Here is a 17,673-nt window from a genome sequence, read left to right as displayed (position 1 = left end):
ATAGACTAGGTAAGATTTGAATGAGAAAATATGAATTGTTTTGGAAATGTTGATATTAAGATGCTGGCTAAATATTTATTTACACTAGTTTACTTGGATTATAAAAAATAAAAAATGTTTACCTTTAAGGATAATAAAAAAAATCCCTTAGTTTAAGGAATTTGTGATCTCCAAACTTCTAATCTTGTATTTCATCAATAATAGAGTTTTGAAATATCTTGAAATAGATGTGTCATTACTTATAATTTGTGTACATGTGCCACTATATTAAAATATTATGTACATTATATAATACACATAAAATAGGAGTTCAAAAGTATAAACTAAATCTATAAACTATTTTTTGAGATAATTTTATAATGATAGAAAAATTTTCTCACTAAATATGCTGAATTGCTTTCCAAAAATTTTGGCTTAATGTTGTCACAGTGAATTGAAGATCAGGTTCGAAGTTCAGTGTATTTTGCTACTGGGCTTTAAGGTCTATTACAGAATTTTTTTCTTTTTTTTTTTTTTTTTAAATTTCACAAAGATGTATGGATACAAGTGGAAGAAGCACAATAAATGTATCAGTAGCTGCAGTTATTAAATCACAGTGCTCATTTTCCCATTCTGCCCACCAGTTATACACCTTTTTTGTGTGGTTACTGAGATTCAGTTAGTTTTCCTTGATGGCCAAATCAGAAATAATTGTATTTTTATGTTTTAACACATGAGTTTAAAACCCACTGAACATCTTTAACTGGGTCAGAAAATTATGTTTTCAAGTTTTTAAAACATGGATATGAACGTTAAAAAGCAATTTTAATAGGCAAAGCATGTTGTTATCTGTTAAAATTCACATATGGATGGAAACATCCCCTTTTAAAATAATTTTTCCACAGCAGGAATTTCTTCCAAAAAGAAAACTTTTCTTCACTTTTCTCATTAATTGTTAAAATATTACTTTTACTTAATTAAAAAAAAATTCTATTAATTTTCTCCCCAAATATCTGCCAGTGTATTGTTAATAAGTACTTGTTATCATAGGCAAGCTCAACAAATTTGGAGCATTTACCTTTTTATAGAAGAAAAATAGTAATTCATCTGTAAGTTCGATGACTTTTAAAAGTTCATTGTGACAAGATAGCTAGAAAACTTTCATGTGAAATTAATTTTTTTATGGACATTCTTCATCTCATTACAAAGAACAGAAAATTCTGTTATACTTTTAACAATCCTATTTTTATAAATTTTAACAGTGTAGATGACATAGCACTTCATCCTCTTAAGGATTAAATTTCTTCATTGTAAAAGCTATTCTGTGAATGATGCAGTGAATGAATTTCATATATAGTACTATATGTAGTGTAGTTCCAGAGGCAGTTTTGTATTTCAGTTAAATATCAGCTCTATCAGTGGTTACTGTTACAAAGGTTTTCCTTAAAATATAGTTTTCATTAAGGAAGTAAATTACTGTTGAGAATACAGTATATTTTCTTCAGTTATTTCTTCACTGTTGCAGTATCCATCCATATTTTAACTAATCAGGTTAGAAAAAGTGTGTACTTTTCTTCCAATTGTACAGTAAACCTTTCTTATGGTACAATTTATCTTGTTACTTATTACTTCAACTTTTCAATTATATTTTCTATGTGCCTTCTAAAGATACTCGAGAAAATACACTTTAGTTTTTTTAAATCATATTTTTTGTATATTTCAGCCATTTGAAAAATCCAGTGTTTCCCAGTGGTATCTGAATTCAAAACAAAACAAAACAAAAAATCTGTTTTTGATGTTAAAGAAACTAACAAAATAAAAAAACTGAAACAGGGAAGAGGCTTTCAAACATTTGTCATTAAATTAATGAAAATTGGTAAAGTGCTGGGTAGAACACAGGCATTAAATATTATGCAAATAATTATAGATACATGTTTTCATAAGCAGACTTCAAAACTTATAATTCAAATTCTAACCAGAACACTAACAAAAACAGTAATTCAAATAAAAATATCAACCTGGTTAAATCTCTATTGGCATTTGTACCCAGCATCATAGACTTTTGAATGTCTGCAACCTTAAACCCTGAGGCTTGAGCTTTTTTCTTCGAGATTTAGGCCCATGAAGGCCTTCACCTTTTTTTTAAACAAAGGAGAAATACCTTCTTAGCTTTTTCATCTGCACTTGTAACCTTACTAGATAGCTTCATGTCATGAACAGTGTAGGGGTGTTTGAAGCTACTATTTGTACTTTAGTAAGGCATTTCTGCATGATAAGGCATTTCTGCATAATTTTTGGCTTTTTTCTTAATGTCATCCTGTGTTGCTAAGGCTTTCTCTTTAATTTGAGAAAGCTTGCCCATCATTTAAAAACATTAACAAGTTGGAAAAAATAATATATTTTACTTAGTATTTGAATTATTCCCTTATTTTCCAATTGCATATGAGATAATTTGTGTTATAGAAAGTCAGGTTATAGCAGAATATATTACACATCATTAATGATTATGGATATAATATCATGTTTCAGAAGGCTTCAGGTAATTTTTAGTTGGGGGGTAATGTGATTAGCTTGTCATTGTTTTCAGTCTCATAATTTGGGCAATAAGAACTTATATAAGGAGTAGGTGAAACGTTAACAATGCTGTTTTCTTTGTATTGCTTGCATTTTGGTATTGTCTTAAATCCATGGTTATATATATTACATTCACTTTAAAAATAGCTTTATTGAAGTATAATTGACATACAATAAATTGTACATGATTAAATTGTATAATTTGGTAAACTTTGGCATATGTCTGTACTCCAAAAAGGAATGCTTTTGATCTGCTTGGTAGTCTTTCTGTTAGTAAATTTTTAAAAATCTTTACGTGTAAGCTGTAGTATGTCACAATTCAGTGAAAGCTAATAGCAGTGAGTTGTTGCTGAAAATATGTTAAACTAAAAATTTTTTTAAGTTAAATGTGCATTATTATAATATTTTCTTCTTGTACCTCAGTGGATTATTTTATGCATTACCATTGAGTACATTTACTCAACTTGGGAGATTTTTGAGGTCTGCTGGCTATTTGGTGGATACTTGGAAGTAGGATACTGGATCCCAGGGTAGAAGCAGATGAGAGTTATCAGTCATAGGAGATGACTCTCAGAATAAAGTTCAGATATGTGTTTGTTTTGTTACCTTCTCTCTTTGAATGTGGAAGAAATGATGGCCGTTTGTGAGTTCCAGTTCAGGGTGATTTTATTATGTTCAGTGTTTTTAAGTAATTTTCTTTTAAACCACTGATACTAATGTGTCTCTAAATTGATTGACAAGAAGTTCTTATTCTTACTTGAAGTACTGTTATTGCCAGAAATTGAGCAATAAACTGAAGAGTTATTATGAAATGGTAGTTGGTAATCAGCCTTTAGAAACTAGATTTGCCAAAACTATTAGTTTTCAAATTGTTTTAGCAACCTTTTCTCTGCCAAATAATTTATAGATTACCAAAATGTAAAACAGACTGAAATATAGTGCAACAGATTCCCTTACCAACACTTGCTCACTTTTATTTGTAGGGGGTGCACATACAGTGGACAAAAGGGAGATGGGGCAGATATTTGATTTAAAAGGTTTTAAATGTTTTCTAATTTTAAAAAGTGTTACTAAAAATTCCCTCAGATGTGTAGAAGAAATATTGCTTCCTAGGTAAGGATGAGGTACACCTTGCTTCTGTAGTTCTGTTGAGAAGAATATTTTGTTTTTTCATTAAAAGTAGGTGGGCCATTGAGTCTGTACAGTTACATATACAGTTAGAAGAAGAAAAGAGCACGTGCTTTAAAAAAACAACCAACAACTTTTTCTTTTTGCTGAAATGTTCTTCGCTGTTCCTAGTGGTAGTTGTATGAGTAGCAGAAGGAGCTGCTTCTGGTTACAGCTTCTGCTTTTGCTATGTACCTAAATGGCTCTGTCCAAAAACACTTCTGCATTTCCTACATTTCTTTTCCAGTGGGGATTTTTATGAGAATTAAATGAGAAAGTGATTCTGTTCTCTCTCGCACAAAGTAGGTGCTTAGTAAATGTTGATCTCATAATGTGATTTGTGGGTATTCATGTTTGCCCTTTGATTTTCCTGAACAAGTTCATTGTTTAGATTTGATTACTGTTTGACTAGAAAACTGAGGATATTATGTCTGTAAGTATGATGATGTGTTCTTGGAATATTTTCAGTGATTGTTTTTATGTGGGATATGAAATGAAAGGTTTAAATCTCCATAGTTTTAAAAAATATCAATAAGAACTATACTGACATATAATAGTGACATATCTAAAAATAGGGAAGGATAGGTTTGTGTTTGAAATTCCTTTAATTCCATCTCAGATTCACCTAGCAGTGCAGTTGTGCACATCTCCTTAAAAATTGCTGAATTGGTTTTATTAGAAACATACTTTACTTGGAAGATGGGATACAGAGTATAAGGTTGTATAATTCCACATTACTCATTCCCTCCCAGCACTTCAAACACAAATAAGGATTTAAGGATTTAAGAGTGTTTGGAAGATAAGTCTCTATAATAGAAAACCTTCTTCAAAATATAGCAAGCTTAAGGAGGAGTTTTTAACTAATTTTTATCTCATACTTCCTCTCTGATTAAGTAGACAGTATATTAGATAAAGTATATGAAAATGCCTGAGCACAGTGATGTCATACAGATTTTAAAATGTTTTACTCTTTATTTGATGGAGTAGTGAAATACTGTATATTCCTTGAGGAGGAAAACTGTTTTTAAAGGACAAAATATAATCGTTAGTTTATAAACCAAAGTCCAATAATACAAATATAATTGAACTTAATTTTATTCATTTGTTTCTGAACCATATACTACATTATGAAGAGTACTTTGATACGTATCTTCCCATTGACTTAATATTTTTAGAAGAAAAAATTTAGAACCTTAAAATGCTAGAAATACTAATAATTACTTGAGCTAGCATTGGGCCCAATCCAGACCCTTCTATTAGCTGTGTAATTCTGGAAAATTTTTTAAGTTCTCCAAGCTTAATTTCTTCAATAGAAAAATGATAATAACATCTGCTTGGAAAATCTAGTGAATTAAGTGACATGATGTTACATTAAATGTTTGGCATAGTGTCTGGTACCCATGCACTCTAGATAGCAGCTGCTTTATTACTATCATTTTACCAGCATTATCACCATTAGTACTGTTCCTAACTTTACACTTAATTCTTTGACTAGTTATCCTTCTAAAACTTTGATCAAATCAACAATGTGATTCCTTTCCCATTGTTTTAACATTAAAATGCACTATAGTTAATATTGTCTAATTGTAGAGATTTCAGTCTCTTGGGCCAGGATGGGGTCTAGGGTGAGGCCAGTGAGGCACTTGCTTTGGGCACAAAACTTAAGGGGGGTGCCCGGTGGGGGTGCCAAAAATCACCATAATTAAGATAAATAATATTTTATCACAGTACTTTAAAAATTGCAGAAATCCATGATGAACAAAATATGAAAATGAAAAATTTAGGTAAAGGCAAGATCTGGAAGATTTACTGTGCTGAACCATATTGGTGTGTGAGGCAAAAAGGGAAAACAAGTAATGTTGATCCTGTCTTGTCCTTCCTGAGCCATTTTGGAGCCTGAGGCAAAAGGAAAAATCACAACACCACTCCTGTGGTCCAGAGGAAGGGACTTCACCCTGCTCCACACCTTGCCTTACTGTTTAAATAGTCGATTTTATAAGAGAGAACAGCTCACCAGAATGATTTTATAGACTGTTACCTCCGTTTTACAAAAAGTGCACAAGAAATCAGGAGCCTATTCAAATGCACAGAGACTTTAGAAAGGCTTAAGATCAGTGGAAACTGTATTCTTCTTAAGGAGGTTCCCCTTCCTCACAATTCAGAGTTCAGGTTTTAAGCAAGTTTTTGTTATAATATTCCTTTAAGTGTTCTAAATATGAATGTTACTCGATTAGATATCTATTACTTCATTAATGTACCACCTATATTGTTTTGTGGCAGTAGGGAGCTTTAAGAGTGGATTTTACAATAGCTATAAATAGTTAAAGATTTATATAAGCAAACAAGAAAACTGTTCTTGTGTTTCAAGTTAGCGACTCAAGATTATAATGAAGTTGATCTATATGACACAAAATATGTGCAAGAACTTTCACCCAATACTCTTTAAATTTCTTATTTTCCTAGGTAACCTTTTTTCTTTTGAATGTTTGTTTCTGTTAGGTGACAGTAAATTTAGTTTGTTTTTTAATTTGGCTGTCAGAGTTTTTAGACTAATTTTTCAAAGCTATATTGTAAAATAAGCATTAAGTATTTTATTCAACTGTTGTTGATAAATGATAGCAGATTAATTAATATAACAGACTTTCTAGGTGAAATAGTGTACTATAAAAAACAATATAGAGTATACTTAAAATTCTGCAGTTTCTCTATGTGCATTTTAGGATGGCTTTAAACTTTTACTTTGTTTGCTAATGATGGATTTGTTTGGATCCACTATTTTTAGTTTTGTATTTGTATTTGGAGTTGTAATAACATAAGGAGGAAATGTATTACAAATTCATTTGAATAACACTTCCTGTTCACTTATCTGTACAGCAGATACACAGAAATATGTTTCCTATTTTGTTGTCTTAACTTTAAAACCTGGATATTCTTCAGGATTCTGTTGGAGGAGTAACTTTATTAACTTTAAGTTGAGTAATAAAGTATAAATAGAAGATTCTGATTCTGTCACTTATAAACTGTGTTGGCTGGGGCAAGTTTTTTAACCTTTCTGAACTTCAGTTTCTGTGCCTACTAAATGTGAGTATAATAATAGTACCTAGTTTATACATTGTTATGAGGATTAAAATGTTGACTGCATATATCATATATAATGCTTTGCACAGCACATGGCACAAAGTAGTCAAGCAAAGTTCCTATAATGACTAATAAATACCATATTGACCTGTATAATTTAGTTACAATTTTTGGTAGATAGACTTTGAAGTATAAGGTATCACATAATTTATGGTCAGGTTGAATGCTAGGTATTATTTAGGGTCTGTGAATGTGGACTCACAGTGACATTTTAAAGGAAGCTTTTATTTTTTTAGAAGTGCAGTAATTATAGAAAAACAAATACTAAGAAAGTGGTGAACAGTGATTTGGAAATCACAAATTTATAATCTAAATAGCTTTTATAAAAGTCACAGATGACCTCTCTGTTGCTAAAGCCTCTGTCTTGATTTACTTATCAGTCATAATGACTTTGTGGATCACTCTCTCCCTGGCTTCCAAGATACTATAGCAGTCTTGATTTTCTTCCTTCTTTACTGTGTGCTTCTTAGTCTCCAGTTCACCACAGTCTCGCAATAGTGGTGTCTTCCAAGACTCCTTGGTCCTTTTTTATTTGTTTGCACTTATTCCTTTAGTCATGTTACCCAGTTTCATGGCTTTAAATACCACCCGTATGCTGACAACTCATGACTTTATGAAATTTTCAGCTGGAGGATAATTTGTGCCACATTTAACAATTGAAATTCCCAAAAAGATGTCTCCATCATTTTGCTTATCACTTTAGACATTATATACATGTTTTTTCCACCATAATAATTGTAATGGGAAAAATTGGGTGTTGTCTTGTACCTATTTATTTAGAGAGACAGAAGGATAAATCACTCTCTCTGCCTTCCTCTGATGCTAACTTTTTATATACAGAAAGCCCATGTCAATTCCAGTATTGGAGCTGATTCATGTACTTTCAGCCAGTACTATTAGAGATGCAGGAGATCTGGTAACTGGCCAAGCTCTGGGGGCTTAGTTTAAGATTTTTGAAAGCTGTGTCTGACCTATCTTGTTAGGCAGTTTCGTATAAAACTTGGGCAATATAATTTTTTTTCCAGTGTTTTTTTTTTTGTTTGTTTTTTTTTTTTTTTGGGTAGCTGGAATTTTCACTCCAGCTGTTTTCCCAGTAATCAGTCTGGTTTTGGTTCATTAGCACATTTAGGTCTTTCTAATTCGCAGTCATTGGTCTTACTGCTTTCTGCCCTAAATCCAGTAGATCTTTGTGAGCTTAGCTGCTACTCATTGCTTGGTGCTTTTCTTTCTTGTTCTTGAATATTTTATGGTGGTGATGGTTTTTTTTTTTCCCTTTCAGTGGGTCTATGACTTTTAAATGTTCCCCTGTCATTTCTGTGCATTTGGAAGTGTCTTATACCTATTTATTCAGAAATAGGGACAAAAGTGTTAATTTTCTTCATTGCTATAAAGTTTTGGTTGTAGACTTTTCTTTAATGTAAGTTTATTCTTTTAAAAATTTCTTTATCTCAGTTTTAGTATCACTTTCTAAAAAAAGAATCGCAGTTGGAATCACAGACACTGAAAAAAATCTCAACTGTGTAAGGTTTATATGAAACTACTTAATGAGGATATTCATAGACAGAGGCTTTCAGTCAAGTCTTGAGCTAACCTAGCAACTGAATCTCAGCATCAATTTCAAATATTGAAAATACTGATATCTTTTAAAAATTCAGAATTTGTTTCTTACTACACAGAATAAATTTCAAATGTAAAAATTTATAAACTTAGAACCTCAAGTATAAATGTAATTATATAAATATAGATTACCTCTGTATTATCTTCTAATGTAAATTATTAGTGAATTAAAGTATTAGCATTATTCAAAAACAAATACTACAAAAAAGCTTAATGCATAAATGAAATAGTATTTGATCTTTAAAGAATGGCTTAAAAAAAGCAAAATGGTATTGTTGAGTTGAGCAGCTGCTCAGATATTCCAGCTGCTAAAAATGCTCTCTGACTTGTACACTGGTGGGGGATAAACTATTTCCAGATTTTTTCCTGTTTATTTAATCTTTACATAACCACCTCTCTGATAACTTTTAGGGAGACTGTGGGGTAAGCAAGAATCCTTTTACTGATATCAAGATGTAGTTTTGTTTCAAAGAAAGATTTCTTTTATCTTTGTTATGTGTAGACGGAGATTTATCATTTCAGTATCAAGTATTCATATTCCACTTTTTTGAGAAAGTCTCTGAACTAGAAGAGAGTATTTATTCTTGTTAATAGAGGCTTCTGCCATGTCAATTTAAATTTTTTCTTCTTGTGGAGGTTAATGGAGGTACTACAGAAGAGGGCTTTCCAAATGAATGCACCTTTTTTGATTTGAAATTTTAATACAGAGTGTAAATCTGGATATATTTAAAAATATAAGTGATTCAAATTTTGCATTTTAAATTTATTAAAATACCAAAATTGTACCAGTAAGGATATATTGGTATTTTGGTACTTAAAAATAGCCTAGCATGCTCAAATGCTAGTGTGAAAAGCAGTTTAGCTGTCCTAGAGAGGGGTCTTGTGGGTTGGGGTAAGGTTGCAGGGAGTTATCAAAATGTGAATTTAACAATGTCAACAGTTGTATATTGCTTTTTTAATGTATTTTTTTCTTTCAGTTGAGGAAAATCAATATTGTTTTAATGTGTCTGCATTAATGTTATCAGTGGAATATACATAATTTTGTGATTAAATATATTTACAATTTACTGGACATTTGAAGAGTGAAAAGACATCTGACTAGCAAAAATAATAGTGGATGCATATTTTAAAATGACATTTTTCTATTGGCTAAAAGTACAATGGAAAACATGAAAGGATTAATCCTAATATTTCTGGCAGAACATTTATTCAATGAGAACAGCATGATGAAATGTAAAGACTTTTTATCTTGAGTGCTTGAAAATTATAACAACTTTTCCCCCCTTCTTTTTATGTTTTGTTATACAGGATGGATTAAATTCCTTGGTCCTTGATTTGGATTTTCCTGCTTTGAGGAAAAACAAGAATATAGATAATTTCTTAAATAGATGTAAGTATATGTAAACTTAATATTTGGCCACATAACTACTTTTGATAAGAGATTTATGTTTAATGTCATTACAGTCCACAAACTTGTAACTTATTAAACTTAAGTATTTTTTTAGTTTGCCATTTTATTTATTTGAATACTTAATATTCTTTATTTTCAAAGCAAACCTGCAGAACCAATTAAATTATGTAAAATAGATAAAGTTCAAGATTTTGTATTAATTAAGACTATTTGGCAATTTCAGGATAGGTCATTTATGGCAGTCCCAGGAGAAGTTTTAAATTAATATTAACAACTCTACAACTTCACTTTACATTACCCAGGAGATTTAAAAGCTTTATATTTGGATAAATGTGGACATTTCAGTCTAGTCAGTGAAAGATAATGTGATAAGAATATTGCCGTAAATGTAGTAACTCTTAATATTTGCCAATATTGATGTTGCAGTGAAGTTGCAAATGAAGTTGAAATTCTAAGAATAAGAAATTCTCAAAATAATATATACTTTATGTGAACACAGTAAATTCTTTAATTTGGCCAGAGACGGGGCTATTTTCCTAATTAAAAATCTTATCTGTAGTTACCAAATCTACTATATGCGATTACTATTTTTCAAAGAAGTAGGTTACCAAAATTCATTATGAAGATTAGGCTTGCGAGTAATTTCATAGCCGGTTTCTGCCAGATTTAGAGTGCACTCCAAAATTGCTTGGGTCATCACTGTTTCAGCTGTCATCTCACTTGTTAAGCAACAGAGTCAGAAAGAGAATAGCTTGACTACTACTTTTTGTTTGCAGGTTGTGTTTGTTTATGTGTATTAACCATAGAGTTTTCATTCTTTGATGTAAAGTTAATGTGTATCTTAGATTTTTAAACAGCAAACTTTTTTTTAAAACACCTTTATTGTGGTATGGTTACTTACAGTAAACTACACATATTTCAAATGTACAATTTGATGAATTTTATTAGATGTACATACCAATGAAACCACTACCACAATCAAGATAGCTAACATTTCCATCACTCCCCGGGAGGTACAGTTTTCAAATTCCCACTTTATCCCTTCCCACCCCCTTTCCCCTGGTAACCGTAAGTTTCTTCTCTATGCCTTTGATTCTGTTTCTTTTTTGTAGATAAGTTCATTTGTGTCCTTTTTTTTTAAGATTGCACTTAAACAACAACCTTTAAAAACTGACAGATTTAGCTGAAAACTAAGCCCAGTTTCTTGAAATAAGAATTTCAAGTGATCAAAATATTATTTATAAAAATGGTGATTAATACTACAAATGGCAATCTTTTTACTGTAGATGAGAAAATTGTGAAAAAGATCAGAGGTCTACAGATGAAGGCAGAAGACTATGATGTTGTAAAAGTTATTGGAAGAGGTGCTTTTGGTGAAGTCCAGTTGGTAAGAAAGAATTTTTGTTCTTAATTTTTGTTCTTTTTATTTTTCTTTTGATGACATGGTTTTGTGAAACATTGTCAGTGACCCTTGAGTAGATCTAATTTCTGTGCCCAACCATGCCAGAAGACTAGCTTTATGAGCTTGGTCAGATCGTTCCATCTGAGAGCCTCAGTGTCTTCATCTGTAAAAGAAGGCAGTGGTGTTCTAAACACCTGGTCTTCTCCAGCTCTGAAACACTGAGGTTTAGAATAAGGCCAGCTTGGCTTCAAACATGGTCTGCCTACATCTACTTTGTTTTTATTTAGTATATTCAGATTAATAAATCTCTGCTTAATTAATGGGGATTTATTTAGATATATGAGAAACCCAAAAAAGACATTTTAGCAACTGAAAGTAAATATAAAATTTACCTTTGTAGGCTGAAATGATAGCACTAGAAATATTTTGCAAATATTTCAAATATTTTATTGATATTATTATATGAAGAACTATAATATTCCTATGTTCGTCACCTGAATATGAAACCCCTTTTTTTGTCCTTCTGGTTATACTACGGAGTCAAATTATGTAGTGTTCTCTGAGTGTTAATCATTATTATTGCCTGTTTGATATAGAGATTCTTATTACATGTGTTTGAAACAGGTACATTGTTTCTTCATACTTATGATTTGGTGTAATTGTGGAAGAGAGACTAGAATTTGAAGTTGTATTTTTGGAAGGAAAGATGACAGACCTTGACTTGTCATGTTTTTGTGGCAGGGTAGTTATTGTTCTGTGTTAGGTTAACTTGATCATTAAAATTCAATATTAAAGAAGGGAAAAGAAAACAGAAACAGGAAGCTTTTATTTTTGTTGTTAATTTTCCATCCCATATTTCATTTTGGCTGTAAAGCATGAAGAAACAAAGTCATATGTTTTTAAAAATGAAAAATATTTAACATTCCATTAATCTGATGACCTGACCAGGGAGATTGTATATGTCTGTTTTGGGTTTAGTTCTTGGTTCTGTTACCTTAGGCAGGGACTCTTAAAAAGAAGCATGAGACTGAAAAGGAAAAGTCCAAATGCTTCTTTCATAACCTTTTAAAGTTGATTTGTTATTTGGTAGATAAATTTGTTAGGCAGATATGTAGGGAATGTTCCATGTTTGGCACATCTTTATGATTATGTTTTTTTAGTCATTTGAAGAAAGTTTTACAATAGCAGGTGCAAATGTGTCTTTACTTTTGAAAGTTAAAAATACATCACAGACGACCTACCAATCAATTTCTACAAAGAAAAGTCTCATTGTAAAAGTAACTTTGGTATGTCACAGCAGCTATACCATAGTATAGGATCTAAAGTTGGACTACTTACAGTTGAATTCTGGCTCTTTCATTACTAGCTGTGACTTCAGACAAGGTGCTTCATCTCTCTGTGCCTCAGTTTCTTCTCTGTACAAAGTGAAGATTACAGTGACAATAGCATTTATACCTCATAGGGTTACTGGAAGAATTAAATGTGACAATATATAGAAAGCATTTGGAACAGTTCATGGAATAGAGTAAATGACCAGTAAATGTTAGCAATTAATTGTCAGACATAAAATGTTTCATTTATTCATCCGTCAGTGAAATATTTTAATCAGGATTTGTTATGTTCCAGGGGCTGTGCTAGCCTCTAAAGGGACAAGAGCGTAGCCTCTATCTTGCTGAAAGTGGTAGTTTTTGTGGAGGAGATGAAGAATTTTATTTTAAATAAGTAAAATATTTTCAGATTACGATAAATGCTGTGAAGGAAAAGATCTGGATGCTGTGAGAGAATAATGGAGGGAATGTGCCTGCTTCAGACTGAGGAGTTAGAAAAGATCTTGCTGTGAGAAAGTGACATTTGAGTTGAGGTGAAGTACTTGGCCACATGAAGAAGTGGGATTGGGATGGGAGTCAAAACACAGAAGGAATACATATGAAAATGTCGTGAATCAGGGAAGTGACAAGTCATTTAATTTATTTGTAGATTTTCCAATCAGGAAAGACGTTTCTTGAGGATTGAAGTTCTGTAATTCTAGGAGGACAAAATATGTTCAGCCTGTTGTCTTTTATCTTTCTCTCCTATTTGCAGAGGAGATGTATATTTGTGTTTTTATGTCATGAAAGGTCTGCAACAATGGATGATTCTATCTAATATTACTATTGTTTTTGGATTCTACTTTTTTGGGATATTTTGTCAGGTCTCATTTTTATGGACATAATATGATTCAGTATAATATGATTATGATCATGTACTCTAGACTAGGCTTTTCAGCTACCTAACTTCTTTGTGACTCAGTGTCCTCATTGTAAAATGAAGATAATAATAGTTCATTATTCATAGGTGGCTATAAGTGTGAAATGAGCTAATATATGGGAAATACCTAGAAGAGCACCTGACACGTAGTGCAAAAGTAGTAAACTGTAGGCCAGAATTAGAGCTTGGAAAAGCAGTTAAGCTTCTTTTAGACTCATATTTTCATATTGGCTTAAAGAAACATGTTTTTATATTTAAGGTAATAATGTTCAACTTTTAATAGACATTTTTGCATAAAGTACACAGGTACTGTGGAAAAAGAATCAACGTCAACTACTTTTCCTTCCATTCTATGGTATATAGATTTCCTGTCATCAAAGCTTTAATTTCTTTATCTTGGAGTGGCACTAATAATAGAATTACTTTATAAGATTTTTTTGAGGACTATATTAGATTATACATATGTGCTACTTATCATGGACCTGGCATATTGTAGGTATCACGTAATATTAGCTGTTGTCACTGTTGTCAGTTTCTGTGGATTTATGACATTAAATGAGTTTTAATTTTGAGTAAATAATCAGAAGTCTTGTTCTAATTTTCATATGTATTTATGTATGTAAATTCATTAGGGCTGCCATAACAAAATATCACAGACTGTGTGCTTAAACAACAGAAATTAATTTTTCTAAATTTCTGGAGGCTAGAAGTTCAAGAGCAAGATGTGAGCAGGTTTGGTTTCTTCCGAGGCCTCTCCTTGGCTTACAGATGCTGCCATCTCACTGTGTCCTCACATGATCTTCCCTCTGTGCATGCACGTCCCTGGTGGATTAGGGCACCCTAACAGCCCCTTTTAACTTAACCATGTCTTTAAAGTCCCTGTCTCCAAATAGAGTCACATTCTGAGGTACTGGAGGTTAAGGCTTCAAAATGTTAATTGAGGGTGAGGGGGACACACGATTCACCTCATAACGGTATGTATGTACGTTGGGATGAATTTTTCAGTGAGTTAACCTTTTTGGCTATAGTATGCATGCTTGCATATTAGCTGTAGAAAATACAAGTAAACAAATATAATGTAAATAAAAATTACCCAGAATTCCATCAGCTGAGATAAAACTGTTAACTCTTTTTGACCCTTAATATATTGTCTTTTTTTTTTTCATATACATAGAGTCAATTAGATGATGTTTTTGTACTCATCCACTTTTAAATTAGAAATGAGGAATACAGCATTCTTTCCTCTAACAAATAGAAGCACTGGAAGAGAAGCACTATTTTTGTCCTTTAGGTAATCAGAGACTAGTGATGTAGGGGACACACATGTTCAGCTTCATAATAGAGTAAACTGAGTTCCATTTGTTTATAGTAGAGGTAACTAACATTTTCACTGAGTGTATTCTGTGTGCTAAGTATTTATATTCATTGTTTCATTTTATCTTTGCAGTAGTTTTATGAGATTCTTAAGTAGATGAAGTCTTTGAAATTTAGAGGGATTAAGTAAATTGGCCTCATAGTTCACAAATAGATAGCTAGGACTTTTGCCTAGGTTTGTTGACATCTAAATTCATATTAAATTCAGTACTCTCTGTCTAGTGTGATAATGAATAGCTACTATATTTGATTGTTTTTCCATCCATATTGAATAAAGGAGAAGGAGCCAGAGAACAAAGGGGAAAGTACAGAGATGCTGAGGGAGATTATAATAGACTCATTTAGAAAGAGCTATCCTCAGAGGGAAGGTCAAAGGAAACCAGCTTTCCTAAGGTAACAACACTTTATTGTAGTACTTTGTAATACTGGTACTAACGTATTTTAAAGGTGTGAGGTAGACGTGTGGCATCAATACAACTGTTGCCTCTTAATGTTTGTTCTGTAGATCAAGTCGAAGACTACAAGCTGGTGATTCTTGATTCTTGTGTTATGAGTCAAGTCAGCTAAGTGTTCTACCACGGTAATTTAAATGAAATTCAGGCCTCATTAACTAGAGCAACTAACCAAAGTACTCTTTATTTATTAAAAGTTCTATAGATTCATATAGAGATAGCTATAATTTTGTTGAATTTGTTGAATTGGATAATTCAGCATTGTGCCAACCACTAGGCAGCCCCACAAATCAAAGTTTGTGTTCTATTCCTAAAGGAGCTTATGAGGCAGACATCTACACAACTAAGTATAATATTAGATTATTGCAAGCGCTTGGGAAGCACAGAGAGGGAAGCAATTTTGCATTTAAAAATTACCAAAAGTAAAGTCAATAAGGATTTTTCTCCTGTTCAGAAAATCATCTTACGCATGTTTTTTTTTTTGAATGAATGACCCTTTCCTTCTAGATTTGTTTTTGTTTAGTTAATTCATATATAAAAGGTTAAACATAAATATTTAACTGTTTTCTACCAGCTAACAAATATCTTTTAGTTCCTGTTCATAGCTGTTCTTTATATAAGAATTCTTAAAACTCTTGTCTTGATCTGAGTCAAGCATAAATAATATTAAGTATAAATTAATTGATTGGCTTAATGTTATATGATTGCTTTTTCTAATGAAGTTAGGGAACATTCAAAATCTAATTTGTTCTTAGAATAGATGAATGTTTGAAGAATGGGATAAATACAGAAGAGAGTACTTTAGCTATCTTTTAAAAATAACAGTTTAAACTTTTTTAAAAAAAATATTTAACAGTATTGGTGGAATGAGCATTTGCTTTGACATAATTTGCTAAGTAAAAATCTACTGTGGAGGGGATTTCTAGTTTTAAAATTAGTATCCTTTATCCCCTAAACCTCCACTGTTTCCATATTGCTTTCTCATGCATTTATTTTCAGCATTCTAGAAATGGTATAACACCATGCAAATCAAAGGAATTGTTATTCCAGTTTAGTAATTTAATATATAAGTTGAATATAATCTGTGACTCTCATCGTAACTTATTTGGCCCTTTGCATATAGGATTCTTTTCATGTGAGGTTGTAGTATATCATATCAAAATAATTTAAATTTCAAAATATTTTAAAATGAGAAGTGATATAACCTATCGGTATAATAACTTTTGTAATTATAATTTGACCAGGCAGTTTTCATTCTGAGTTGTATTTTCTTCATATTCATATTGGTGTTTTATTTATTTGTTGTATCAAGTACTGAGAAAGGATGTTAGAATTACAAGCTAGAAACACAGGCTTGCCTTCTTCTTTCTTTATTTCTGTCAGTTTTTGCTCATGAATTTTCAAGGTGCAATTTTAAGATGCAAATATATTTAGAATTTTTATGCCTGCCTGATGAATTATACTCCTTTTATCTGAATTACCCTCTTTTTCTCTTTACCTTGAAGTCTACTTTGTCTATTCTTTTAATTTTTTTATTAAAGTATAGTCAGTTTATAATATTGTGTTAATTTCTGGTGTATGGCATAGTTTCAGTTATATGTGTGTATATATATATATATATATATATATATATATATATATATATATTCATTTTCATATTCTTTTTCATTATAGGTTATTACAGGATATTGAATATAGTTCCCTGTGCTAAACAATAGGATCTTGTTGTTCATCTATTTTATATATAGTAGTTAGTATCTGCAAATCCTGAACTCCCAGTTTATCCCTCCACCCTCAACCCCCTTTCCCCATTGGTAACCATAAGTTTGTTTTCTATGTCTGTGAGTCTGTTTCTGTTTTGTAATAAGTTCATTTGTGTCATTTTCTTAAGATTCCACATAAGAGTGATATCATATGGTATTTTTCTTTCTCTTTCTGGCTTACTTCACTTAGTATGACAATCTCCATGTCCATCCATGTTGCTGCAAAAGGCATTATTTCATTCTTTCTTTATGGCTGAGTAATACTCCATTGTATATGTATATTGCAACTTCTTTATCCAGTCATTGGTTGATGGACATTTAGGTTGCTTCCATGTGTTGGCTATTGTGAATAGTGTTACTATGAACATTGAGGTGCATGTATCTTTTCAAATTAGAGTTTTCTCTGGATATATGCCCAGGAGTGGAGTTGCTGGATTATTTGATGCATCTGTTTTTAGTTTTTAAAGAGATACTCCATACTTTTCCATAATGGCTGCACCAGACTACTTTCCCACTAGTAGTGTAGGAGGGTCCCCTTTTCTTCACACC

At 31.6% G+C, this 17,673-nt stretch overlaps 1 protein-coding gene across 7 annotated transcripts in view; it reads left to right on the top strand.

Moving 5' to 3' along the window:
* ROCK2 (Rho associated coiled-coil containing protein kinase 2) overlaps nt 1-17,673 on the top strand; it is a 123,905-nt gene that overhangs the window by 35,214 nt on the left and 71,018 nt on the right. For all 7 annotated transcript variants that reach the window (XR_012499214.1, XR_012499215.1, XM_074341671.1 and 4 more), the window contains exons 2-3: nt 9,784-9,865; nt 11,173-11,273. Coding sequence is in view for 5 of the 7 variants with exons in the window: in XM_074341671.1 (XP_074197772.1) it covers nt 9,784-9,865; nt 11,173-11,273 (183 nt within the window). In the remaining 2 variants the exon portion in view is untranslated. The remainder of the gene's footprint in view (nt 1-9,783; nt 9,866-11,172; nt 11,274-17,673) is intronic.

The sequence above is a fragment of the Camelus bactrianus genome, chromosome 15, assembly GCF_048773025.1.
Source record: "Camelus bactrianus isolate YW-2024 breed Bactrian camel chromosome 15, ASM4877302v1, whole genome shotgun sequence".
Lineage (NCBI taxonomy): Eukaryota > Metazoa > Chordata > Mammalia > Artiodactyla > Camelidae > Camelus > Camelus bactrianus.
Note: the sequence above shows the minus strand (reverse complement) of the source record. Positions and strands in the feature narration are given on the sequence as shown.